General features: G+C 35.6%; 3 protein-coding genes and 1 long non-coding RNA gene across 4 annotated transcripts; 2 read left to right on the top strand and 2 right to left on the bottom strand.

Moving 5' to 3' along the window:
* Nucleotides 1-3771: 3771 nt before the first annotated feature.
* LOC133854744 (flowering-promoting factor 1-like) lies at nucleotides 3772-4439 on the top strand. Its single transcript, XM_062291011.1, has one exon. It carries the CDS (start codon nucleotides 3817-3819, stop codon nucleotides 4165-4167), a length of 351 nt encoding a protein of 116 aa, XP_062146995.1. The 5' UTR covers nucleotides 3772-3816; the 3' UTR covers nucleotides 4168-4439.
* Nucleotides 4440-11903: 7464 nt separating this feature from the next.
* On the bottom strand, nucleotides 11904-13685 carry LOC133854499 (uncharacterized). Its single transcript, XR_009896816.1, has 3 exons — nucleotides 13168-13685; nucleotides 12414-12548; nucleotides 11904-12240 (listed from the first exon to the last, which is right to left on the bottom strand). It is a non-coding gene; the product is annotated as an uncharacterized LOC133854499 (long non-coding RNA).
* Nucleotides 13686-17977: 4292 nt separating this feature from the next.
* On the top strand, nucleotides 17978-22840 carry LOC133854311 (protein NLP7). The gene is made up of 5 exons (XM_062290446.1): nucleotides 17978-18382; nucleotides 19501-20072; nucleotides 20268-20315; nucleotides 20467-21409; nucleotides 21554-22840. The coding sequence occupies exons 1-5, from the start codon at nucleotides 18109-18111 to the stop codon at nucleotides 22693-22695; spliced, it is 2979 nt and encodes a 992-aa protein (XP_062146430.1). The 5' UTR covers nucleotides 17978-18108; the 3' UTR covers nucleotides 22696-22840.
* A 1228-nt stretch (nucleotides 22841-24068) lies between these two features.
* Nucleotides 24069-26935, bottom strand: LOC133854377 (bidirectional sugar transporter SWEET4-like). Its single transcript, XM_062290562.1, has 5 exons — nucleotides 26591-26935; nucleotides 26407-26443; nucleotides 25408-25786; nucleotides 24844-24963; nucleotides 24069-24553 (listed from the first exon to the last, which is right to left on the bottom strand). Exons 1-5 carry the CDS (start codon nucleotides 26631-26633, stop codon nucleotides 24380-24382), a joined length of 753 nt encoding a protein of 250 aa, XP_062146546.1. The 5' UTR covers nucleotides 26634-26935; the 3' UTR covers nucleotides 24069-24379.
* Between the last annotated feature and the right edge of the window lie 726 nt (nucleotides 26936-27661).

The following is a 27661-nucleotide window of genomic DNA, read 5'->3' as shown; positions in this document are numbered from 1 at the left end:
TGTTACACATGATTAGATGCGCAACTTTGCAGAAGCATGTATGTATATATATATATATATGCTTAATGCATTTGTACCTCATATTAACAAAGTGTTTGTGTAAAAGTCGTGGTGTGCTAGAGATTTGAATGTTTATCCATTTATCATGATCCTGGTTAGAGATACGACTTTCTTTGACATGTTATCTAAAGTTGAATCTCTAAAGTTTATCCATTTATATGCTTAATGCATTTGTACCTCATATTAACAAAGTGTTTGTGTAAAAGTCGGGGTGTGCTAGAGATTTGAATGTTTATCCATTTATCATGATCCTGGGTGGAGATACGACTTTCTTTGACATGTTATCTAAAGTTGAATCTCTATCCAAACCAAAAAAATATTCCAAGTGGAAATTCTGGAGTCGGTAAAACGAAAAAACCATATAAATATAAAGGATTATCGAAATCTCACAGGATTGTGATGGGTCTGCGACATTAGGATTTTATAGAATGCATAAAGAGGAACATACACAAACAAAAGCAGAACTTATGCTTGGGGATTGAATGCCTAAAGGCATGCAAAGAAAGAAAGAAAGAAAGCTAGATCGAGAGATCTATATTTGAATTGCGTACGTGTATTCTTGCAGCTAGCTGGGAGCTTACTAGATTTTTGGTCATGATGGGGGAAATGGGAATAGAATCACTATTCAACTTCAAGACTGATCAAAAGTTGATCAGGACCACCATTGGCTCAAGTCAGCATTGCACACGCACTGCATTCTGTGTTGTCCTTGAATGACAATGATCACATTATTAATTTATAGTAATTAATTATAGTTATTTTTATGGACCATATCCTTGTAGTTGTAGTATTTGAGATTGATAAAATGCTGGGTTAAATACATTTTAACCCCTCAAACTACCACCATTTCTCCGAATGACCCCCCAAACTACCAATGCTTAGATTCTGGCCCCCTAAACTATCACTTTCTGATTTGTTGGCCTCATCTGTCCATTTATGCCATCAATTCTAAACAGAAACCCGAAAATACTCCTCCTACACTTTGAAATTCTCACGGTTAAGGGAGGGGTATTTTTAGGTTTTTGGCCAATTTCTGTTAAAATTGACTGCATAAATAGACGGATGAGGCCAAAAAATCAGAAAGTGGTAGTTTGGGAGGCCAGAATCTAAGCATTGGTAGTTTGGGGGGCCATCCAAAGAAAGGGTGGTAGTTTGGGGGGCTAAAATATATTTAACCCTAAAATGCTTCGGCGGCTTGAGGGAAGATCGTTGAATATATAACATAATTGGAACCAAATCCAAAAGTTTAAGTGGTAGTGTCTCTCACATTATAAACATTATGTATGTACATTTCATGTATATATAGTAATGCTTGAGACATGTAAGCACCCTAGGTTAGAATTTTTTTTTTTTTTTTTTTTTTTTTTTTTTTTTTTTTTTTTATTTGTAATTCAGTCTGTTAAATTAAAATGAGTTCAAAACCCATGTAAGTTTCGATGTCGGCCGACCTAATTATTATTTTATTTTTAAAAAAAATTACTTTCTCTTAATCCATGAAATATATGCTACTGTCATGAAAAATGATAAAGTATGGACAACTACTATCCAAGAGGGTAGCAAAGGTTTCATGCTCACGAAAGATTTTGACAAGACGAGAAGTAAAAGGCCTTTTAGATGGAGGACCAGATAGCCCATGTGATGCCATGTGGGAAACATCGCATTTTTACGCCATAAAAAATCATGAACTTGTAAGCACAAGGGAAAAACCATATGCCAGACAGAAACGAAGCCTATAGGCTATAGCTAGCGATGGAGCTGGAGGTGGTCCTTTTGACGATTAAGCTATATACTCAAAAGGCCTCGATCAATATTTATCAGTCGACTCACATGATCATATCAAAAAGTCTTCTCATTTTGTTCTATTAACGAATTGTACGTGGGATGCCAATCTCTCTCTCTCTCTCTCTCTCTCTCTCTCTCTCTCTCTCTCTCTCTCTCTCTCTCTCACACACACACACACATATATATTATAAAACTGATTACGGACATGCAACAAGTGACTGTCCAATCATCAAAAGTATATCTAAAGAATATTATTGTCTTTTCATTAATGATTATATAAGTTGCATGCATATATATGTACTAATTCAATAATGATACTGTTTCAAAAAAAAAAAAATCAATAATGATACCCACGGAGACGATATAAATATATAAAACAAAAACTACATGATTTTTATACCTTTTTTGTATTGATTTTTTTTATTATTTACTTTATCTCTTGAACAAATCCTATCCACAAATTATAGTTAAAGTTTCTTCATATACGACATCATACAAACATGGTACTGATGGAGTCATGAGCATCGAATAAATAGAGATAAATCAAAGCTTTATCCCAAATTAACTGGAATTGATTACATGGAACTCTTTTATGTCACTCGGTGATCTTGTCAAATGTCATATATATATATATATATATATGTCCTTAATTTATCTCTCCGTCTGACTAGCATAAAGTTTGTTTGATAAAACTTTTTAAATGATGTTTTTAGTTCTAGCTATTTTAGAAGACAGAATTTTGATGTGACAAAAAAATATTTTTAAGAAAATTAACTTTTTCATCAAATGAGGTCATATATCTTTTTTAAGTTTTGAATTTGGCTTGATAAGTTGAATACTATGTGAACGGCGACAATAAGATTCAAATTTTAAGATTTTTATTTTATTATTATATTATTAAATTAATTATTGCCAATTCTAAAAATTTAAATTAACTAATAAAAATAAATAAATTTAATTATTTAATTTTTATTTTAATACGCATAAAATATATATTAATATTCTGCTTATGGGTATTTTATCTTAAGATCGATGTGATGTGATTATACCTTTATCTTTTACATTTGTTCTTGTGTTTTTTGTTATCTTATATAACAGAAATATTGCGTAATACATTCCCAACATGTGTGTATATATATATATATATATCCAGCACCTCACAAAATGATAGATCAATTGTTAAGGGCGGCCGCCTCGCTAGCTTCATGGCGAAGTAATCTTTAATGGATCCATAAATGAATATATTAATGGAAAATTTGGGTCACTTCAGTACCATTCCTAAGTAGCTAGACATGACAGGGCATAAATTAAATAACCTTTTTTTTTTTTTTTTTTTCCCTCATTCTCAGAACCACAAACTGGAACATTCTGAAATTGATCTCAGTACATGCAACAGCAAGTGACTAAAAATGCCTTTAAGGTTTTTAGCTAGCCTAGGGTTTATCAATGTCATATACCACCGATGTGGGAGTACCCCACAAAAAGAAAACCCTTTCAGCCACCAAACCCACCAACATCTCTCAAGAACAAGAACCAATTGGCTACAAGTATCTCCCCATACATGCCACTCCCTTCACGTGGACAGCTCGTGATGTAAGTAGGTGTAACTTCTTTTTATTATTTGACTTGTTCAATATTTTTTTCTTTCCCCCTTAATTACTATAAAACCAGGGTCCCAATACAAGATTCCCCATTGGAAAAGGTTGCAGAAGCACAAAATATTCTTCCGAAGGATGGTACCCCTGTGCCCTAAATTACACCCAATCAGCATCCCTGTACCCTCCTATTTAAAAACATTTTGGACCCACTGTATCTAGATTCTCTACCAAAGCCAAACATTCCCACTCCCAAGAGTATTTTACTCTTGTTTTATCAGCCCCATCACCCATATATATACCCCTCCCTCCCTTTCCATCTTCCTCACCAATTAACCCACTACCTTTCTTCTCCCAACAGAATTAAACACCCAGAAAAATGGAAGAAAAAAAAAAGTCAGGTGTTTTGCGTTTCGACTCAGATGGCGTTATTCACCTAGTTCCTCAAGCGGAGGGCTCCTCCCATGGTGGTAGTAGTTCGAGGAAAAGGCAGGTTTTGGTGTACTTGCCGACCGGCGAGGTGGTCTCATCGTACTCCTCGCTAGAGCAAATGCTGACGGGGTTAGGTTGGGAGAGGTACTACGGAGGCGACCCTAACTTCTTCCAATTCCACAAGCATTCTTCCATCGACCTAATCTCTCTCCCTAGAGAATTCTCCAAGTTCGGCTCCATTCACATGTTCGATATTGTTCTTAAAAACTCCGATACCTTCCGTGTCCGAGACATGTGAGTCCGTACGTCTGTTTGTCTGTATGTCTCTCAACATATCATGCATGTGTTTCTCTCGTGTACGTGAGTTGTTGTCGGTTGTTGTTTGTGGTTTCTGGCTCCTGTGTCCTTGTTTAGTATTTTAATAAATTTAGTAGAAAGTTGGTGTCTTGTCTGTGCGTGGTACGTAGCTAATTTTGTAATTAATGCTTTTGCAAGTTCGTTAATATGAGTATGGCTTTGTAATATGTTGTAATATTAATGCAAAATGCATGTCATGGGGATTTCACGTCAGCTTGACAGACTTGTTATTTATCTTCCTTCCCTTCACTTACTTCCATATTTGGCCTCCAAAAGAACAGCTTTTTTACTTTTTTTTTTTTTTGAAAGTATTAACCATTAACCCAAAACACACGAAATACTAAAAAAAAATTACTTTTATCTTCCAGTCCCGTCACAATCGAAAGCAAAAATCACCCACTAAAAGGTTTTACAAAAGGAAAGCATTATGCTTGTGCCATATCAGCAAACTGATCAGTTTGGTGTGTGTTTCTAATGAAGTGACAGTCGGCGCTTTAGCAACAATGATCTAGAGGTTAATGATAATAATTATAACGAAAGGAAGTGATGATGTGAGAGTGGTTAAAAGCATTGTTTTGAGAGGCATTCGTCACACTAGCCTGTAAAATTGCACAGCAGCCCATCTGATCACAAAGGGACGCCTATCTGCCTAATTAAGTATGTGGTGAAGGAGAAATTGGTTGAAAATACCCGGACGTACAACATTCAAAAGAGTAAATAAGTATTAAAAAAAAAAAAGGAAAAGAATGAATAATGCTTTATACACATGCAGTACTACTATTTCCTTTTAATAAAAATTAATTTAAAGATAGATTGACATGCAGTACTATATCAGTGTAGTGGAATATGCTCTCTCTCTCTTTATATATATATATATATAGCGTTATGCTAAAAGAATAAGGAAACAATGAAACAAAAACCAAGCCATATTAATTTTAGGAGCAACAATTGAATATAGACCCACAAGATCCTTACTCTCTTCTAAAGCCCACGAGATCCCCACTCATCTAAAATCAATAATTTAATTTTGATCCATCTATGAGGATGAGCTTTAATATTGGAGAGACACTTTTTTGTTTTGGTTCACTCTCTTTTGATCACTTAAATCTAGCATTCTATAATATATCCTCTTGTTAGGAGAGAGAGATCGAGAGAGAGGATGATAGATCATAGATAGATATAGATCCATTAGAATGACTTAATACAATCATATATAATGAGTGGAGTAGTAATTGTAAGACTGGCCGGCGTCGTAATTTAGAGGGACCCATGTATACAGAAAGAGGGAGAGAGGATGGGGGGTTCACGTGAAGCAGATGGTGACAGTTTATATATCACAAACGACCCAAGTTCAGATCGATTGACACTTTTCCAAATGGTGATGTGTGATGAATTGACCCACTTTCTCTAGTATGCAGTGGCCATGCACGTGGCACACATCCTTTAATTCTCTACATGAAGGCGAAATTTATTTATATAAATTGACCTAAAGCTTCACCTACTTACGTGTACGTGTGTATGTGTGACCACATTGCTTTGTTGGAGATACCGTGAAAAGCCTGGCTGCACATGAAACCTTGAAAAGCTAGATATGGCATTGCCATGCTTCTTTGTCTGCATTAACGAAGGCTCTCAAAGCTTTGGTAGCTGGCTGCAGAATCACATGTAGTAGTCCTATCCAGCAATTTGTAAGAGATCGAGTTCATATAGAACCATCAGACCAAATAAAATTTGAACTATTTGACTATTTATTCGGACAGGTAGGTCATGCCCAAATAATAATGCAAGAGAAGATAAATGTTAGTGTTGGTTTATTTTTATTTTTTTTTGAATGGGCAGTGGATTTGAACAGTATTATTCACATGCAAGAATCAATTCAAGTGAAGTAGAGCCGGATTTGGTTGCCTGGATTTTTGACTAAATCTAGTTCTTCAATCTTAATTAGATCCTAAAGCCTATATTTACGCTTCCACCCTCTGTTATTTAGATGTAACATTACAATGCCAATCAATAGTTGCTTGTTTGATATCTTTCGCTTGAGTCTCATGTTTAGTTGTCAAGGCTTGGCCTACACCGTACCCTATTAGTAGACACTTGACACAAGGAATTAAGGGCAGGCAACCATTTTCAGGTATCTTCAAATAATCCTATCAGAATTACGATTCCCTTAACTCTCTCCTTTAAAGAAATTTTCAGGTATCATCAACCATTTTCTAGCATTACTACATCAACATGTGATTGTCATATCAAAATTATGGGATAATTGTAGGATAAAAATGTGATTTTTAGCATTATTAAAACAAATATTATCAATTAATATCAAGATGAATTTAATAATCACAAATTTATACATAAAGATATTGTTTCATGGTTTATCTAATAATTATATGCTTTGCCCAATATTAAGAGACTAATTATCCACGGATCTTACCATCTTATATATATTATAATTAATTAGGAGTTATAAAGGCGTTTCAGGGATCTTGTTAATTAAGTTCGACATGAATTTGTGTTGAGTTCCATATTGGGTATGTTTAATTGGTGGAATTAGGTTATATAAAGTGATTTTAAAAAGTCTAATAATAACTAATACTTTCAAGGTTATATCTAGCAAATATGTGATTAGTGTTTTCTAGTGCTTTCTTAAATAATCATTAAGAGTATCAGAATCTTATTGAGTGGAGAAGATTAGAGCACCTTTGTAAAATATGGTTGCATGAAAAAGTGATTAAGATAAGGGAACTACAACTGTAACTTAATTTTATATCCCCAAATTCATTATGTTCCATGAAAGTTATTTCAACACCTTTAATTAATGCGTTTCATAGTTATCTCAGTTTGTAATTACTATTTTAGGATCAAAATTTTGTTTTGTTCCATGATATTATGATGTATATTTCAAATTTTAAATGATATATATATATATATATATATATATATATATATATATATGAACCCAACCTGAACCTAACAGGAAATTAGTGGGTTAGAACAAGAGATTTGACCCGTTTAATTTAGGGTAGACCTATATAATCTTATACTCATATCTCGACATGACCCGAATCCGACACGTAATATAAGAGCTGACAATTGTTGACATGACCAACAAATTTTTTTTTTTTTTTTTTTTTGAACAAGATAGCATTTGCTATCATATATTACTGAAACGCCCCAAGGGCAAGTACAAGGATAAAGGTACAAGACCCCCCTAAACCTTAAGTCAGAAACAAGTCTGACTTGAAGCAATTGCCTAATTACAATCCACAAATATTACAAGGACCCCAAATAAATCACCTCTTTACAATTAAAGCCCATACAATCAACATAAGAGGATTGGCCTAGTCTACCCAGACACCAAATAAGCCCATGAACATTTGTACATTACAAATAGACAAACTGTGATCCACAGTAGACACATGGGAATGTACACAGAAAACAGAAAAACCCAAAGCAGCTGCCGGCAGTAAGACAATGGCGGAATCTGCCGGAGACGGCGGCGCGTGGAGGACACGCGCCGTCCCCGGTACCACCCAATAGAGGAACGACCACTGTAGACCCCAACCAACGCCGTGCACGGCCATAAAAGGTGGAACGTGGCCAACACGCGCGCCGAAGAGCGACAGGCATTCAAGCCGTGCCGTCCACGCGCCGGGAACCGAGTACCGCCGTGGCCTGAGCTTCCGGCAGCTGGAGCGGACGACGATGGTGAATGCCGCTGGGGGGCGCGTGTCATGAAATAAACACCGGAGGAGTGTAGATCTGGCACCAAAGATGAAGACCAAATTTTGAATAAACCGGCCAAAACCTCCGTAAAAGACACGAAACCCGCCACAATCCCAAGCTACAACACCTACATTTGAGCCTTCCTGCTAAGAAGAAGAGAAAGAGAAAAGAAAAAACACAAACAAACCACCATAGCCTTGATAGGCTAGGGGAACAACAACTCCACAGCCTTAATGGCTGGGAGAACGCTAGCCTCTACTGAGAAAACTCAGGAGGAACCAAAACCTTAGTCCAAGAGGACTAAGGGACAAAACCAAAGCCGGGGGGAAGGAGGCTGGCCTCCCTCCCTCAGCACCGACGAGATCTCTGTTGTCTGCAAGAAAAGAGAGAGAGAGAGAAGCTGAGAAAATCGTGAGATTGACTTTACATGACCAACAAATCTAACATGAATTCAATGAGAAATTAACAGTTTAGAGTTTAAAAATTTTACCCATTTAATTAAATGAGTAGTATTAAAGTTGATCTATATAGTTTATATATAAATTATACTATGTCTCAATACAATTCAAACTTGACAAAAAAAGAAAACGAATTTACCATTTTAACTTGAAATGAATAGGATCATATTCCGATTATTTGGCACAAAGACACTTATATAGGTATGGTTAACTAAATTATCAGTGAATAAGTGCTCCACTAAATAAGGAATGAGAAAAAGAAATAACACTCGGAACGTCATATCATGGTTGTCAAATGGAATGATTCTTCTTTTCTTCCAATTTGATGGCTTTGTCCTTAGCTTGATATCAATTCAAGTATCCTCACATATTTTAAGAAGGATTCTGAGTTTCAATCTCCAATAAATGCATCGTAGGTTGTAGCTATTATGCTTCCCTTGACATAGATTTTTCTTATTATTATGGTAATTATATAGTTGGTAAATGTAAACGTAAATGTAAGGGAATTTCAATTTGTATTACCATCCCTCAATATACAATATAGATAGATATCAAAAGTCACCCATAGATTGTACAATAATATACTTAAAGAATATTGGGTGAGAAAAAGGTGTTTCTTTAATAAAGCTTTTGCTTTGCAGTATAGTTCAGACCCATATACATCGAGCTCGTCTATACGGAGGACGAGGGTCAGACCCTCATCCTACGTGGCACATTTTTTAGTCTTTTTTATTATTTAAAAAAAAATTCAAAAAAAAAGGCGTGAAAGACTTTTCCCCTTTCCCCCCATTTCAGAAAACCCAAATTCCTCAAAATTTCAAAATTCCCAAACCTCATCCCTCCATCTCCACCGTCCCCCTCCCCCACCCACCGCCGACCGCTGCTGCCCACGACCACTCCGACCATGCTGGACGCCGCACACCTACCAAGCCGACCGTTTCAGCTTCCCCCTCACCCACTGACATCGATTCAGCTTCTCTCCCCCACAAGCACCGCCGATCGCCACCCACCGCCAACCAAAAGCTCCAACGCAGACCCACAGTCGATCAATCTCTCTCTCTGACTTATCCATGGTTTTTTCTTGATTTCTTGGTATGGGTAGGTGTTAATTTGAGTTTTGAATAAATATTTGCAGCAGGTCTTGATTTTTTGGTTTGACATGGTTTCTATGGTTTTGTATTTGTTATTGTTCAAAAATTCCTGTTCTTTTTTGTATTCGTTGATGGCTCATGTCGTAAAGATATTTCAGGTTCTTGTTCAGAAAATCACAGTACTACCTAACTACAATTAATCAAATATGATTCACTAGGATATAAACGTAGCAGCGCCAGTTCTTCAAGCAAACAAAGCTTTAGGAGAAAGAAACAGCCTACTAATTTTTCCACTTTCTTGGAGCTTGAACATGATAAAGTACCGAAAAATGATTTCCACAACTAATTGTCTGTTTTCTTTATTTCTCTTCAAAAGTTCAAATAATGATTTAATGTTGCTTCCATCTACACAGATAACCAAACAGATCCTAGACCCTACCTTAAACTAAATGGCAGATGGCATTGCCAATTTCCATTTTATAGATTGTGCTAATGTTTCGGTTCTCTTTCTTTCTTGCAAATGGCTGTATGGTCATATGTTGGTTAATTTTTGTTATTATCTGTTTCGTTTGCTAGAAACTTTTATTAGGATTGCAATGTTTTCTTCGGTTTTTGGATATTTATCGGATGAGCTTGAGAAATTTGTGGTGTAGAAAATGTTTTTTTATTTGTTGATTTGATTGTAGAGTAATTGCCAACTACTCTGAGCAAGCACTAATTAGACCCGATGTTGTTCACTACTTCAATGATCTGGTTGTACATATGGATAAGAGATTCTTGTGCAGTACTCCCACGTATTTGAGTTGTCTGCTTTGGCTTTTTCAAAGAAAATAGATCTCTTGAATTTTTTTTTTTTTGTTACTGGTGGGTGGTTTGTTAACCATTTTTCTTACTTATCATTAGATTTAACTGCTTCTAAGTGATGTGTGGTTTTTTTGCATTTTTTTGGTATTACTAAGTTCTTGTATAGGTTTTACAATAAATTCAGTTGCAATGATAGATGATCATGAAATTCGAAAATGCAAAAGGGTGAAAGAAGTTTGCTTTTAATTTTCATGGAAATCCAAATGCTTCTTGAATTAGTGCAACATAATGTTTTACTTTTTTTATTTGTGGTTTTCTAGTAGTTAAACTTTGTCACTACTACTTGCTTGCATCCTTGGAATTCTTTCATACGTATATGTAATTAAGGTGTGATCAAACTTGTTTCCACAAATACATTACTCATTTATCTTGGCCATATAAATTCAGAATACTAGTTTCAAAAGTGTAGGGGCTCCTTGCCATTGTTGAAAGCCTAAACCTTTGAGAACACCCTCGGGGTGAAGATGGACCAATGCAACTTAATCGAAGATAAAAAAAAAAAAAAAAAAAGGTCGACTTTTGTCTCAAGATGAAGATGAACTTCCTTAGAGTGAAGATGAAGCAAAGTAGAAACTTACTTGAAGATCAAACACTGTTACAATGTATTTTGTTGTTGTTTTGGCACTATTTTGTGCTCTCTCTCTTTTTCTTTTTTTTCTTTTTCTTCTTTTTGTTCTTGTAATTTTTCTTCCGTAATGTTTTAGCTCTTTGCGAAGGCAACATTGAGCTCAAAAAGATTGAAGTTTGGTTTTAGAACCGCGGGTAGATGGATGTGAATATGTTAAAGATGAAAACTCGTGCACTTTGTCACTGTTAATTTATTTACTATGTTATATTTTGATAAAAAAAAAAAAAAAAATTCTCTTTGTAGTAAATTTTCCTTTGAACCTTAGAGTTTAAATGGACCTTAGTAAATTGTTTAAATTTGGTGTCAAGTATGATGATGAGTTGCCAAATTAGAGTGCTTGAGTGAAACAAAGTGGATTATGCCAAATCTTTGTGTCCTGTTGATGTTTGAGAAGAAAAAGAGTCGAATTCTGCACTAAAATTTGCATGTACAAAATAGCTATATATGTCTTTAATGACCTGATTTTTAAATGCAGTGAGTGCATGTACAAAGCAAAACAGCTAGATAATCACATCCGGTACAAAATAAGATGACAATACAAGTCCAACAACACCTATAGTGCCTCTTCAAAATCCAATATTACAACATAAAGATATAAACTTCTCTATATCTTTATAACATACAATGCTTGAAATAAAATTAAAAAATCCAATGAAAAGGCTAGAGCAATTTGATAGTGTTTCTTCATCAATCGGTACTTTTATTTTTCAACGCCAACTGCATGCATTCCCTCTTAAGCAACTTTCATATCCATGGATTACAATCTATTGCATTCCAATAACCGACTTCTGGAGGTTATTCAACCATTCTACTGATGCGCAGGGAGAGCAACAACCAAGGTAATAGGTATTACTTTTATGTGACCACCAAAGTATTATTCTTATTATTTTGAAACACGATAAATAAAATCCAATTTCTTCTTACAACAAGAATATATTCTACCAATCTTATACAATAACTTTCCTAATAAACAAACAAACAAAAACTATAATTTTTAACACAATCTCACAAAGGGAGAGGTAGGTATCTCTGCTAAACATTGGAGGATGAGAGGGAGGTGATTTACAGAAGATTATGCAAAAGAACAAATTACTTTTTCTTCCGAGTCAAAAATTGAACTAAAAGATGAAGACAACACTGTCATAAACTCTGGCCTTCTGATTCTGAGCCACGCATTCAGAAATCCACATCAAATTCCTTATCTCCTGCTCCCTCAACCTCATGTAAGCAAAGAAAACACCATAATGGAACTGCAAACCACAAAGCACAAGATACATCAGGAGTAAACATGAATAGCTTATTAACAGTCAACAAGAATTAGAAGACAACAACGGTTTGAAATGACTAAAGAAGCTAGATGTAATCAGGCATGGCAATCTTCTCACTCTCATAAAAATGGCTACTCAATTGCTGAAATACAAACCTGCTGCTCAAATGCTAAGCAAAGCCTTTTCACCTCCTCTTCATAGAATGCCTTGTCTAGCATCTGGCTCTCTCCATAGGATAATTTAGCAAAAATAGACTGATAAGGAGGATATTTTTCCATGACAGCACGGACCTACAATGGCAACCAAACAGAGCACTTCAGTCACAAACACTGCCACACTTAAAATATTGAACATAAATTACTACAAGTCCCATAATAACTGCCAATCAAGTGGTAATGGTTAAGAAGAAATCCTTGTCCACACACGACAAAGCAAAACAAGTACCAGTGCAAGTATATTCACCAGTTTTGACATCATACGCAGATCAGAAAAAGTGAAATTTCTAAATTCTAGGCTACTAAATCCATTTCCTATTAAGCATGGTGGAAGTCTGAATCTAAGGCTATTGACAAAAATTTCCAACCCTCAGATAGGTATCATCTTGCAAGATGCCAAAGTTCAAGAAACTAGAAGACCAGAAATAAGCCTATCTATGTGGCAGTGGGTTGGAATGACCATTTTAGATACCAACAGGCCAATCTTTCTTTTGTATAATCTTAAAAATGTTTTGCTACTTCTTACCATAAATAGATCCGGTGCCCAGAAATAAAGAAATCCTAGGTTTGTAAAAAAACATATCAATGTTTACTGCATAAAGGAGAAAGCCCTGGAGGGAACCACAGACTAAAGATTGGAAGGATTAACAAAGAGAAACCATTACAAAAAAAATTGTGAACAGTAGAAGAGTACCTATTAATGGTAATATTGACAGCCCTTTTAGGAGATCAGACATGATCTATCTAGTCGCACCCCCAAGTTTCTCCATAGACAGATAAGCACGGTAAGCAAAGGGGTTTGAGAAACCCCCCCAAAAAAAAACCACAAATAAGTGAGAGAGAGAGAGAGAGAGAGAGAGAGAGAGGGAAACTGATCGTAGAGAGAGAGATTGACGGTGGTCGGAACGGTCAGCGTGCGGCGTGGTCGTGGTCGAAATGGCTTTCGACCGGAGGTGAGGGGGGAGGATGGAGAAGCGTGGGAGAGGAGATGAGGAGGGGGAAAAAATTTGGAGCTCCTGGTTGGCGGTGGGTGGCGATCGGCGGTACTCGTGGTGGAGAGAAGCTGAAACGCTGTCAGTGGGTGAGGGGGAAGCTGAAACGGTCGGCTTGGTAGGCGAGTGGCATCCAGCATGGTCGGAGTGGTCGTGGGCGGCAGCGGTCGGCGGTGGGTGGGGGAGGGGGATGGTGGAGATGGAGGGATGAGGTTTGGGGATTTTGAAATTTTGAGGAAAATGGATTTTCTGAAACAGGGGGAAAGGGGAAAAGTCTTTCACGCCTTTTCTTTTAGAATTTTTTTTTTATATATTTTTTTAAATAACAAAAAAAAAAAAACTAAAAAAGGTGCCACGTAGGACGAGGATCTGACCCTCGTCCTCCGTATAGACGAGCTCATATACAGCACACATGGTTGGACTGTTGTCTCTTAATTCTTAAGGATGATGCACTAGTGAATCTGCCGCCATCAATATATTGAAATAATATCAAACAAAAATATTCTCATATAGTCAGTCAATTCACCTTAAAGAGAGTTAGATATATATCCATATATATGTCACTCAACTTATATACCGGCCGGTGATATTTCTATCTTTTAACTAATCTTAATTTGAAGTATTTATACGACCTTCTATATACGTACATATCATATATGCTATCATCCTTAAAAAAAAATTTAGAAAAAAAAAAAAAAAACTCATTTAATTAAACGGGTAAGATTTTTTAACCATAACTCTCTAATTTCGTATTGTTTTCATGTTGAATTCGTGGATCTTATGAAAACTTGACACCCTTACAATCATGGGTGCTAAGTCTCTTATACACTTATATCATATATTTTAACTCTTATACACTTATAAATATATTTATAAATATTTAATCTCTTAAATATTTATACCTATCTTGATGAATATTTATTTCACAAATATTCGTACGTATGTTATTCCTATTAATAGTCTTTAAATCATATTTTAAGATATTTTATTCAATATCTTAAAATACGGGGTATTACATCAAATTACTATCTATTTTGCAATTAGCCCCAGAAACTGTCAACACTTCGACTTCGGCTCTCCAAACTACCAAAACATTTGAAAAATGCCAATTTTGACAAAATATGCCCATAATACCCCTGCCACGTGTCATTTTTCAATTAAAAAAAAACTAAACTAAAAAATACTTTTTTTATTTTTTATTTTTTCTAAAAAAGGAAGGATCAAATTTTTTTTTTTTTGAAGGGTATACCTATCAACTTCTTTGGAACAAGGAAAAGTATATACAAAATATATTTATTTTATATTATATTAGTATTTTCCATTTTTTGTTTTTATTTTTTTGTGATTTTCTTCTTCCTTTCCTTTTTTTTTCACTTAATTTTTCCATCTAATTTATATATTATTTTTCCTTTTGTAAATTTTACATTGAATCATGCGACCCCCTTCCGAAGCATTTTCCTTTTTTAAACTAAAAAAAAAAATCTAAGTTTTTTTAGTTTAGTGTTTTTTTTCAAATTTTTTATTTTTTAATTGAAAAATGACATGTGGCATGGATATTATGGGCATATTTTGCCAAAATGATCATTTTTCAACATTTTGGTAGTTTGGGAGGCCAGAGTCGTAGTGTTGACAGTTTATGAGACTAGTTGCAAAATGAGTGGTAATTTAGAGGGTTATACTATAATTTTTCCTATTCTTTTTTATTTTTATTTTATTTTCCTTTTGGTCAAGAATTGGAGCTTTTGATTGCTTATCAATAATGTTGTTGCTTTGTGGGTATGTGGTTGTTTTTTTTGGGAGAATTTATAATTGTTGGTTACTTTTGGCCTTTTTTCTTTTTCTTTTTCTTTTTCTTTTTTTTTTTTAAAAAAAAAGAAAAAAAAAAATGAGAGATACCCATTTGGAATTTTCCATTTGTCTGAATATAAAATATATCAGTTTCTAATTCTATCATGAAAATCCATGTTTGGTGCGCGTGTGAGCCAAGCGTCGCTTTTTTCTGGTCGATCTTGGCGGTTTTCGGTCGTCCGGCGTCGGTCCTCTGTCTGGGTGGCGCCGGTGTCGGCGCGTGTACGTACACACGCGCCGCAGTCCGGCTTCTTGGCCTTTTTCCTCCACTGCCGGCAGCTTGCTTTTTGGGTGATCTCTGCTTCAGTGTCGTGTGTTTTTTCTCTTTTCTTGGGTCACAGTCTGCTTGTGTTTGGGTTCAATTTTTACGGGAATATTTTGTTGGCTAATTGCTAGATCTGAACTCTTTTCTTTAGAAAGCGAGCATTAACGTAAAGAGGCTCAAATGGCTTTCTTGTAAAAGTTGTATTTCTGCTTGTGCAGCTGTTTATTAAGCCAGATCCTTCTGGTTTAGAGAATGGGGGGCTTGTCCCTTATTTTCAAGTTGTAAGCCTTAGGTTATTCACCATATCAATGAAAGATTATCGTTTCTGTTCAAAAAAGAAAAAAAAAAAAAAAGAAAAAAAGAAAATCCATCCCAGTATGTGCACTTTTGATTTTAGTCATTGTATATGCACTTTTGACTTTGGTCATCATGAAGGATTTTAGAAAGAAAAGAGCGACTCAAAATAAAAAACGAGCCATAAGAGTAAAAATAAAAATTGAATGGAAAATAAGTATCGGTTGCGGTGAATGATAATTGTGGAGGAAATTGTCTTATTTATAGTATAAAGCATATGACAGATTTTTTGAAAAAAAAATGACAGTTAAGATAAGATAAACTTTCAATGACCGTTATGAAAAGACAAACATTCAAAAAAGATTAAATTTAAGTGGACCCTTAACAATAAAGGTCTAATTAAATTTGCGGTTTCAAAAACATAAAACATGTGATTTTATTTTAAAAAAACAAAAAGAAAATACAGTTAACCATTTGGTAAAATCACGATTTAAGATTTAAAGTTGCAATTTAATTTTTAGAATCATACTTTTTTTCTTTTTTTCTTTTTTGTTTTAAACGTATACAACAATTTTTTTGAATATGCAGTATCAAATAATACGTTTTCTGTAATTTTATTTAACAACGTATTTTTTACCAACAAAATCGCAGAAAAATGAGACTATAAATCAATGAAATTAATTTGTCAATATCGCCAATGATTTATACAAACAAAGTGTTTACTTGTATGAGAATCTCTACACTGCTCCCCAAACGAATATAGAATATCATTGTACTATTTTCAAAATCAACATCCAGATATTTTACACTAATATTATAATCAAATTAATCTTGTGGGGTCCTTTCTATGATCATAATAATTAATAATAGCCCCTTCAAAAAAAAAAATAATAATAATAATAATTAATAATAGCACCACTTTGACTACTTCCTAACTTGTTCTAATTGTGTCTCTCAATAAAAAAAAACATTGGTTAGCTTAATTTCATCTTTTTATTGTACCCCACACAACATTGAGAATAATTAGAGTAGGCCTAAGACAACAAGCTACAATTATATTAATTAAGAAAAAAATGTTTGGATTACTATAGTTTTTTAGTATAATCTTTTTACAAATTTACGTAACAGTATCTTAATGGTAAAAATATGAAGTAAAAAAAATAAATGAAAAGATAAATTTAATTAGTTTATAACTTATGTGGTAAATATCACATAAGTTGTTGGGTCAATTTGTGAATAACTTATAGTAGAAGCTACAATATAATAAAATTTGAAATTTATTTCTTCAAGGATCTAAAATATCCGTAATTATTTTGCCTTTTTTTTTCAACTGGTTCTCACATTTGAGTTGAAGTTGAATCAGCAAATATTAATTAATTAGTGAAAAGTAAGTTTTGCTTTAATTAAACATCACATTAGCTATGCACATTAGAGGCACTAGCATTTGTTTATTATGTGTATTTATTTTATGGTTGAATTATTAAAGAGAGTTTGCTTAGGTGGTTGGAGACACACTAAGGTGTTCAATCATAGCATATAACACATAATACAAATTTGGAAATTCTTTGGTTCGTGGCCGAAAAACCTCAATCTATTAACAAAGGTCATCACACAAGACTCTCGATCATTCGGGCAACGGTCACACCACATCTCTAAGGGCTATTCTCAAATCTTGATGGTATTTGAATCACTTCCCAAACCATAAGGGATGGTGCCATTAAAAGGTAGTCGCATCACTCCAAGACTCTCGACTCACCGCAACACCTTCCAATCTGAATGAAAATCTACGTCAATTAACTATCCAGCAATTATTGTGAGATATTTCGTATAAGATCTATCTGTTCAAATAAATTTTAAATTATCATGAATCCTAATGACCTTCTCGTAAAAACTGTCTAACAATTTAAACAGGTAACTGTTATAGGATCTTAATTTCCGTACCCCTTAAAGAGTGTCACGACAACCTATTAACTTTTTTTGTTTTTACTTTTTCTTTTATTATTTTATTGAAATTGCAGATCCAAGGGAGCTTAATCCTGGTTGGGTAGGAGGTGCAACATAGTATCAATCCCCATTAGTTTATCTCTATTGACTCAACTATTACAAGCTGTTGGATTCCGTTGGAAATGGAATCAGACACTGCAAAGTGCAAATTGGATTGGATTACCTCACCCTCCTCTCTTTCAACCTCTTACATTATCGGAAAGCAAATCCCGGGAAAAGAAAGTCCGTGGAAATGGCCGAACCGGAGGAACCCAAGTCAACGGGGGAGGAGGAGGAGGAGGAGGAGAGAGTAGAGGCGTTGATCATGGACTTCGATAATCTAGATGACTCCTGGTCGTGGGATCAGATCCTCTTGCTCTCCGACAACAACATCGACAACATTAGCCACAATCCCATGTCACCACTCTCCGACCAGCTCTTCTCTCCTCCCTGGGCCTTCGCAGATGGAAACGACGACGCAGTGCATGCCACCTCTGCTCCCCCGGACTCCTCTCCATTGCTCTCCTGTGAGTTTCGTATTCCTTCTTGGATTGGATTATGATTTTTTATTATTATTATTATTTGCTTTGTTTGGATGGGAGATGTTGTAGTGAAAGTTTGAAACTGAGTGGAAAAGTTTGGTTCTTGGTGCTTTTGCTTTGTTCGGTTGCTGAAAATGATAAATTACCGATCGAAAGGTTAAATTGATATTGCTTTTTTTTTGTTGCTAATCATTTAATTAATACTTAACACTAAGTAAAACTGATAGAAAATGATGAATTAATGTTAAATTCATAGAAAATAGTGAATTTAATAAGTTAATCAATAGTCTAACACTCAAGAACACTTGCTTTGATTACACATCTAAGCTAAAACTGATTAAAAAGAAGAAGGATGGATTTAATTAATATTTTAAAAGAGAAAGAAAATGAAGCACGAAAATCCTGGATGACAGAAAAAGAGAAGGATTAAACTGAGAGAATTATGGTTATATGGCCCTTCTCTTAGGAATTGACGCAGAATGAAAAGTGTGGTAGGACTAAATCTCATTTTGGGTAGATGCCCTTATATCCATAAGGGCTTTTCTTGAACCCTCGAAAGAACTCTGGTGTACCAGAAACTAAGAGAAATCTAAAAGAGAATTTTACTGAAATATGAATAATTAGATTTTTCGTTTTACGGATTGCGATTGGTAGAAAATTCGACTCCCAAGTTATAACATTCATGAATTGACCCTATTTTTTTTCAAAATGAGGAAATAGAACCCTAAAACATGGAAATATAAGAAATTAATGAACAATAAAATTGACCCCTATACTTTGTCCAACAATCAGGAACCAAAGGGCATGAACTAATTAATTGGCCAGTTTATTTTATTTTCTACTACTTAGTTTCAGGACAACCAAAGGGACAATTGCATGACAGCTGAATTAGTGAATTGGATGGAGTTTGTTGATCCTGCTGAGCCCGAGCTTTAACTCGGAGACTTTATCACCATCTAGTTTTGAATATATTCCATTGGGTGATCAGTGATGGGTCTATATGGTCTGTAACAAAAATTGGACAGTTATGCACTGCTTGCAGTTTCTCTGTTATATTATGGCTTCACTCAGTAGTTCACTCATTGAAGTTTCACTATATGCAGGTACTCCCAATTCAGCAACTGAAATGCAAATGGAGATCGGAAATAATAGAAGAGTTCCATCTCCACTTATGGGACTGAAGCCCCTAGATGATTTAGATGGGTATTGTGTAATCAAGGAGAGGATGACACAAGCACTTCGGTACTTCATAGATGTGACGGAAAACAATGTTCTAGCTCAGGTTTGGGCACCCATAAAGAATGGGAGCCGGTATGTGCTCACAACTTCAGGGCAACCTTTTGTTCTTGGTCCACATAGCAGTGGACTTCATCAGTATAGAATGCTCTCTCTGGCATATACATTTTCTGTGGATGAGGAGAACGACGGAGTGGTTGGGCTTCCTGGCCGTGTTTTCCAGCAAAGAGTGCCGGAATGGACTCCAAATGTGCAGTATTACTCCAGCAGAGAGTATCCACGTCGTAATCATGCCCAGAATAACAATGTTCAGGGAAGCTTGGCATTGCCTGTCTTTGAGGCTTCTGGCCAGTCCTGTGTTGGTGTACTTGAGATCATCATGACTTCAACAAAGATCAACTATGCACCTGAGGTTGATAAAGTCTGCAAAGCACTTGAGGTTGGTCTCCTTTCCCCTTGCTGTGCATGTCAAACTTCATGCTTCATTCCTATTTGGTGACTGCCAGGTGATGATTCTACTCTTTATGAGATTCTTATGGAAAATGTTGTTGCCTATGAGATTGTTCACCTTGAAAAATATTGGTAACTTCAAGCATTTCAAGATTCCTCAGTCACAATTTCGGTTGTTGTGCAGGCAGTAAATCTGAAAAGTTTCAAGATATTGGATCATCCAAACACACAGGTGAGCTGCAACTATATCATGCATGCCAAATCTGAGTCTTTTGGGAACCAAGAAGATAAATATGGTGTTTTTTCTTTCATTTCCCCCCCCAACCTCCTTTTTTTTTTTTTTTTTTCTCACAGATGTATATACTTGGCAATGCTTTAACCAGATTTGCAATGAAGGTCGCCAGAATGCGCTGGCTGAAATTTTGGGAATATTGACGGTGGTGTGCGAAACTCACAAATTACCTCTGGCTCAGACTTGGGTTCCATGCAGGCATCGCAGTGTTCTGGCCCAAGGTGGTGGTCTCAAGAAGAGCTGTACTAGCTTTGATGGTGGTTGCATGGGACAAGTCTGCATGTCCACAACTGATGTGGCCCTCTATGTTGTAGATGCTCACATGTGTGGTTTCCGGGAGGCCTGTGTTGAGCATCACTTGCAAAAGGATCAGGGGGTTGCTGGGAGAGCATTTTCGTCCCATAGCTTATGCTTCTGTGAAAACATTACCCTATTCTGCAAAACTGAGTACCCCTTAGTACACTATGCCCGCATGTTTGGTTTAGCCAGCTGTTTTGCCATCTGCTTAAGGAGCACTCATACGGGAGATGATGATTACATTGTAGAATTTTTTCTGCCCCCAAGCATTACAGACTTCTATGAACAACGGATTTTATTGGGCTCCCTATTGGCAACAATGAAGCAGCATTTCCAGAGTCTTAAGGTTGCTTCGGGTATTGAACTTGAAGATGAAGTATCCGTCGAAATCATTCAAGTTTCTACGAATGAGAGAGTTGATTCAAGACTTGAATCTTTACAAATACCCTTATCTATGAAATCACCACCTAGGCCTGATGGCTTGCTGAATAAGGGAGATGTGGTGCAGTTAGAATCATCAAAACAGCAGTTAGTGTTGCACTTAAATGACATTAATGATAAAGGCACCATTGCAAATAATGTTGGCGAAAGTGTCGATCACTTTTCTTCTTTAGAAAATAAGGAGATCAGAAAGACATCCGAGAGAAAGCGTGGAAAAACTGAGAAATCACTTAGTCTAGAAGTTCTCCAACAATATTTTGCTGGAAGTCTTAAAGATGCTGCAAAGAGCCTTGGTGGTATGCTTATACACTAAAAAATTGTTGCTTGCAATTTTTTCTTATATAGATGTGGGTGATGCTGAATTTGTACATAAAAAACTGGATGTTTATTTGCAATGGCAATTAAAATGTATTGTTCTTTGAAATGTTCTTGCTTTACAGTTTGCCCTACTACAATGAAGCGTATCTGTAGGCAGCATGGGATCTCCCGGTGGCCATCTCGCAAGATCAACAAGGTCAACCGTTCCCTCTGTAAGCTAAAGCATGTAATTGAATCTGTTCAAGGTGCTGAAGGAGCATTTGATTTAAATTCTCTCACCACGAGTCCTCTTGCTGTTGCTGTTGACTCTCAGCCTTCCAGTTTGAATAGGTCAAATCCACAAAAATCACCATCCTTTAAACTCTCTGAACCTCAGAAAAAGAATGAATCACCCACAGGTATAACACTCAAAAACAACGAACAGGCTGGGATGGAAGTTCTATTGCAAGGACGAAGAAAGTTGAGTCCGAAGAACCTTATTCGTGATCGTAGTAGTTCTCCACCAGAGCTTGTTAGAGGCTCAAACAGGTCCAAAACGAGGAGTGGCTCACGTGAAGAGAGCGCCGGGACTCCTACTTCACATGGTTCATGTCAAGGCAGTCCCCCGGATGGAAGCACACGGGCAAAGCATCTATATATTTCCTCCATCAACGAGCAATGCAATAAAGTAGGCGGCTGCCCTGATTTGGCATATCAACCCCCAGGGGCACCCAATATATCAGCTACATACTTAATACCTGATGGTCTTTTGATGACAGAACCTCAAGAAACATTTGGTGGAATGCTAATTGAGGATGCTGGAAGTTCAAAAGATTTGAGAAATCTTTGTCCTTCAGTAGCAGATGCTATGTTGGATGAGCAGGTCCCAGAGTTTTGTTGGACTAACCCACCATGTCCCAGTTTGGCTCCTAACCAATCTATGGCTACTCTTGCTCACACCATGCCACACGTTACAGCTAAGAAAGAGATGAACAGTGTCACGATAAAGGCAACATTTAGGAAAGTTATTATCAGGTTTCGGCTTTCTTTGAGTTCAGGTATTTTGGAGCTGAAAGAAGAAGTGGCAAAGAGGTTGAAACTCGAAATAGGAACATTTGGTATCAAGTATCTGGATGATGATAATGAGTGGGTATTGATAGCCTGTGATTCAGACCTGCAGGAGTGCATAGATATTTCAAGATCGTCGGCCAGCAATGTCCTCAGGCTTTTGGTTCAAGATGTAATGGCTAATCTGGGGAGCTCCTGTGAGAGCTATGGGGAGTGAGGATTAGTTTGTGCATATTAGTGAGTCTGTACATATATCCATTCTTGTAGTGTTAGGATGCATGGGTAAGTTGTTGATCTTGGTTTTAAGTCTCGCTCTAGTTGTAAGAAATTTTCCGTTTAATTAAAGAAGTACCACTTTCCTAGATCATTGTCATTAGACCTAAAAATTGTGCTAGTGATTAAGATTAAGATTCTCTTCTATTCAGATATTGATATTCTGATATAAACTCTGCGCGAGTAAGGAATCCTCAAAATATATTGAAGTTCTTTGGTTTGTGATTCATGCTTGTGTGCATAGGATGCAAATTGGGAGTGTCACATGTTCTTAATTATAATTGCGGCACTCTAACTTGCATAGCAGGACAAATGATGAAAAATAGGGTGTCACGTATCCTTAATTATAAATGTGACATTCTAGCTTGCATTACAGGACAAATGACACAAGTTAGGAGTGTCACGTGTCTTCAATTATAGATGTGGCACTCCAACTTGCGTTATGTGCATACATGACACGGGACACAAGCCATACTCACATCTAAATAGGTGTTGGTGTTTAATTGAAATTTTTCGAGAGTACTTTGCTAATGCAATCCTGTAGTTATTTTTCTTTTTGTAATATTCAACAAAATAATAAAAATCAACCCTAATCCCCCGTCTTATAAACTCTATAAAAACTTACATGGGTAGATCAAAAATCAAATGTCCTTTATAAGGAATAAAAGTATTATTAGGCTAGAGGGCCATTTGTAATGGACGCCTATACTTAAGTAGTGTAGGAAATAAATGTCCCAATTATCATAATAATATCCGGCTTGTTTGACAAACCATTACCAACTCTCCCTCTTTTTCTTTTCACTTTTTCCATAAAAGTCGAATAAAAAACATTTTAACTTTTTTACACTTTTTATATCACATCAATCATATTTTATTATTATTCAAATAAAAAAAACCTACTAAAAAACAAAACTTTTTCACTTTTCTATAAAACATTCTCAAGTTTTATATCACATCAATTATCACTTCTTACTATACAATACATAAATATTCCCCAACACAATTATTTACTAAACAGCCCGATATCTTTTACTCGAAATCAGGGGGTGGACTTAGGCTACCTAGCTAGCTATAGCTTTGGAGCAGTAGTGCCCCTCCAAAGCTTAAATTTCCATCTAATTTATTTGTTTTTCATGAGATATACCCTTTGAAAGAATTTTTCATCCCCCAAAATTCTTGTTTTTTAGTTATGTTTCTCCAAACCTAAAATTTTAGTTCCACCCCTGCTCAAAAACTTTAAGAATGTCTAAAACCAAAACGAAACCATAGAGAAAATAGTAAAGTATAATTTACTCATTACTGTACTATGATAGTTGGTGAGCACAAAAAAGAAACTACATTTGTTTGTGATAATATCAGTACTGCACTGTGATAGTTGGTGAGCACAAAAATGAAACTACATTTGTTTGTGATAATATCATTATTGCACTATGATAGTTGGTGAGCACAAGAAAGAAACTACATTTGTTTGTGATAATATCATTATTGCACTATGAAAGTTGGTGAGCACAAGAAAGAAACTACATTTGTTTGTGATATATTATATATCACCCTAGAATAACGACACTTCTTAGAAGTGGGTTACATCCGGTCATCCGCCGGTGGTGATGGGAGTGTCTCTCACCATTCTAAGGTGCACTGCCAACCTTTTTAGCAGAGTCTTCTCCTTCCACCACCAGTTCTGACAGATTCACCTGGCCTTTACTCTTCCTTTCTGCAATCTGTCGCTTTGTTGATTTATAGAAAGTGGCATAGAGAATCAACTGGGCCAGTGCAAACGCTGATCCCACCCCATTGGGTACCTGAGACCAAATCAATAGCCTCAATTTTTAAATGAAACCCATTGTCATACTTGCAATGTTAATTTGTTTTTCTTTCTTTTTAAAAAGGAAAAAAAAAAAAAAAAAAGTGTTTTGGTGTGACATAAAAATAAAAACAGTATCTATGTTTAGAATTAATGTTTTTGTTTTGTAAACAGAAAAGAACACAACAAACATATATAACCTTTGTTTCTTTGTTTTTTCTTTGCGTAAGATCATGGAGAGAGAGAGAGAGAGAGAGAGAGAGAGAGAGAGAGAGTATGTGAAATTACAAGGATGAAGGGGTCAAATCGAATAAGAGCATAAGTACTCCAGGCAAGACCATTGGCAAAGCAAGCGAGGGAGAGGAAAAAAGGCATATACTCCACACTTCTTGTGGTAAGCACCAATTTCTGCACCGCACACAAAAGCATCTTCGTCAACATTAGACAAATTACAATGATCTCAAACCGTCAAAATTAAAAGATAAATATAAATAAAATAATAATGAGCACCGGAAGTAACAACTATCAAATATTTACCAAAAATATATATATATATATATATATATATATGTCCATTTGTCAAACATGCATGCATTAAAATATTAATTAAATAATTAAATTTACTATTTTTTAACAATTTAAAATTTTAAAATAACTAATGATTTAACATGATATCATAACAAAGATCACGAGTCCGAACCTGTTTTCACGTGTTTTTATATGCCTTAGATTAATCCAACACATGCATGCATGTGAAATTATAAAAAATTATAAAAACAGAAAAATAATTTCACCAAAAATCAGTACCATATTTGCCATATATATGGGAATACATATAGTAGATCGACTAACCATGACAACCAATGGTGAAGCATACATCATGACGTTGAACAAAATGCATATGATGCCTACAATCAGAGACCGCTCCTTATACGAATGGGATAGGGCTAGAATCAAAGCTGTGAGGACGCCGATGAATATCAGTTCAACCAGCAAAACCAGCAAAACTATGACCCTCTTTTTCTTGTCGGAGAAGATGAAGAAGAGGATTATGTAGGTGAGCTCGATGGCGATACCGGAGCCGTTGATGGTCACCACCAGGATGCTGTGGGGGTGCACCATGGGCATTCCGTACAAGGTCCAGACCAAGCAGTTCACCATGGTTGCAAGATATGGTGCTGGTGAGTAACGCTCCACTGACCCTTTCTTCCATATTTGAACAAAAGTTGGCCTGGAAATTAAATCCCATCATCACCAATAGTTAAAAATGAAAAAAAATATATGTTTATATATACCTGCGAACGTCAGCGGCCGACTCGTTTGGATAATACCACGAGATCGGCTGTTCGAATCCAAACAGTCCTTACTCAACAGATACACAATTCTTGGTGGCGGGATCATGTATTTAAAGTCTACCAATCATTTTTTTAAAAAAAAATAGTAAAAAATAAAAGATATAAGAAGATTTTGAGTTTGGTTATATGATCTCAATTCCTAAAATGGGAACTCTCTCTGTTGATGTTACTCCAAACTCCAAATTATATATATATATATATATATAACCCTTCAACCTTCATCGAATGAAAATGATATAACTAAAGAAAAGAGAGAGAGGAAGGAGGTATAGCAAAATAAGGTTTATTAAGGCCTAGCTCCCTTTAGATTGAACCTCTTGATTAACGGTATTGGAAAGCCAAAAATGCCCTTGAAGCCATCCAAAAAGACAAACTTGTATTTTTCTTTCAATTTTTTTTTCCCAAGAATTAATTCTTGTTATGGGGGCAAAATACTGGGAGGGTGCATGCCAATATCAGTGCCATTTGTGTATAGATATATGGAAAGGAAGCTTACACTGGGGACATGAACAAGAAAAGTGAGATAATGTTTCCTGAAAGCAAGCAGAAAGAACCCCGCATCAGTTTTTGAATTTAGCTGAACAAAAAAAAAAATGGTAATATATATATATATTTTTTCTTCTTTTTTCTTTTCTTTTTTGTCAGAAATGAAACAAACTAATATTTACTAACTAACCCACCTAGGATACCAACGGTTGTTCGAGCAGCTTCGGCAGAAACCATGTTGCTGGAGCTAGGTAGCTGAAGAAGACAACAATATATGATGGAGAAAGCTAAAAGAAAAGTGGATCGATTTTCACGTTAAAAGAGAGAAAAGGTTGTGTAAATTGAAGTAGTAGGAATTAAGTTGGTGGTTCGGTGAGGGTCTGTTTATAAGCTTTATGTTTCGGATGACATCCAAAACTGGTCGGTCACTTGCATGACATGTATTGGGTCGTGCAACGTGAAGCAACACATGGATAGGACTGCCTTAAATGAAGGTGGTAGAGGAATAACATTTCCGATAGAGAGAGAGAGAGAGAGAGAGAGAGAGAGGGCACCGGGTTCAAGATTCTCAATATATACCCTAGCGTTACAGGTATAGAATGCTAAGAATGGCGGCCATTTGGCATTCCTGCCTGTTTCCCTGAATTTAATTCTATCTTATCCGAATCCATGAACGGTGAATTTCTTTTTGGATAAAAAGACCTGCCAGCTTCACTTTAATTTATGGCAGTTGTGAATTATTAACTAGCTAGCTGCCGGTTATGGTATGATTGATTGTGTCTCCACTTTTAATATCACAAATGTTTGACCATAATGTTAAATAAGAATTAATAAGTACCTTTACTCATTCCGCATATTAATATCGTTTACGGTTATTTGTTCGAATGTTCGAATAATAGATGATTCAGATAGGTGATTAATCATAAGAGAGAATTTATAAGACTCATTTGTTTAACTAGTTATTCGGTCATGTGAGTCTCATAAGTGGTCTCTCACAATCACCTGTCCGAATCATCTTCAGTTCAGGCAAATAGTTGTGGATGATCTTGATACCATCCGATTAATTAAATGTTATTTTGGCTAGTTGGAATATTAAAATGGGAGCAAAAGAAATTGCATGGTTAATTTACTCGCTAAAAAAATATATATATTTTGTAATCTTTAATATTTTTTGCTCCTAATAAAAAATAAATAAATAATTGAGAATAAATATTTAAATGGAATAGTAAAAGTGGAAAATTAAACTAAAATAAAAGGTGCGATGA

This window comes from Alnus glutinosa, chromosome 13, assembly GCF_958979055.1.
Source record: "Alnus glutinosa chromosome 13, dhAlnGlut1.1, whole genome shotgun sequence".
Classification (NCBI taxonomy): domain Eukaryota; kingdom Viridiplantae; phylum Streptophyta; class Magnoliopsida; order Fagales; family Betulaceae; genus Alnus; species Alnus glutinosa.
This window is presented reverse-complemented; position numbering and strand designations above follow the sequence as displayed.

What these genes read in the sequence shown, in the direction of transcription:
- LOC133854744 (XM_062291011.1), top strand. Translation starts at nt 3,817, where the DNA reads ATGGAAGAAAAAAAAAAGTCAGGTGTTTTGCGTTTCGACTCAGATGGC.
- LOC133854311 (XM_062290446.1), top strand. Translation starts at nt 18,109, where the DNA reads ATGGCCGAACCGGAGGAACCCAAGTCAACGGGGGAGGAGGAGGAGGAG. An exon ending in CTCCTCTCCATTGCTCTCCT is followed by an intron (nt 18,383 to 19,500) that starts GTGAGTTTCGTA and finishes CACTATATGCAG; the next exon opens with GTACTCCCAATTCAGCAACT. An exon ending in TGCTGCAAAGAGCCTTGGTG is followed by an intron (nt 21,410 to 21,553) that starts GTATGCTTATAC and finishes CTTGCTTTACAG; the next exon opens with TTTGCCCTACTACAATGAAG.
- LOC133854377 (XM_062290562.1), bottom strand. Translation starts at nt 26,633, where the DNA reads ATGGTTTCTGCCGAAGCTGCTCGAACAACCGTTGGTATCCTAG. An exon ending in CTTCACCATTGGTTGTCATG is followed by an intron (nt 24,964 to 25,407) that starts GTTAGTCGATCT and finishes TGTGCGGTGCAG; the next exon opens with AAATTGGTGCTTACCACAAG. An exon ending in GATTTGACCCCTTCATCCTT is followed by an intron (nt 24,554 to 24,843) that starts GTAATTTCACAT and finishes ATTTGGTCTCAG; the next exon opens with GTACCCAATGGGGTGGGATC.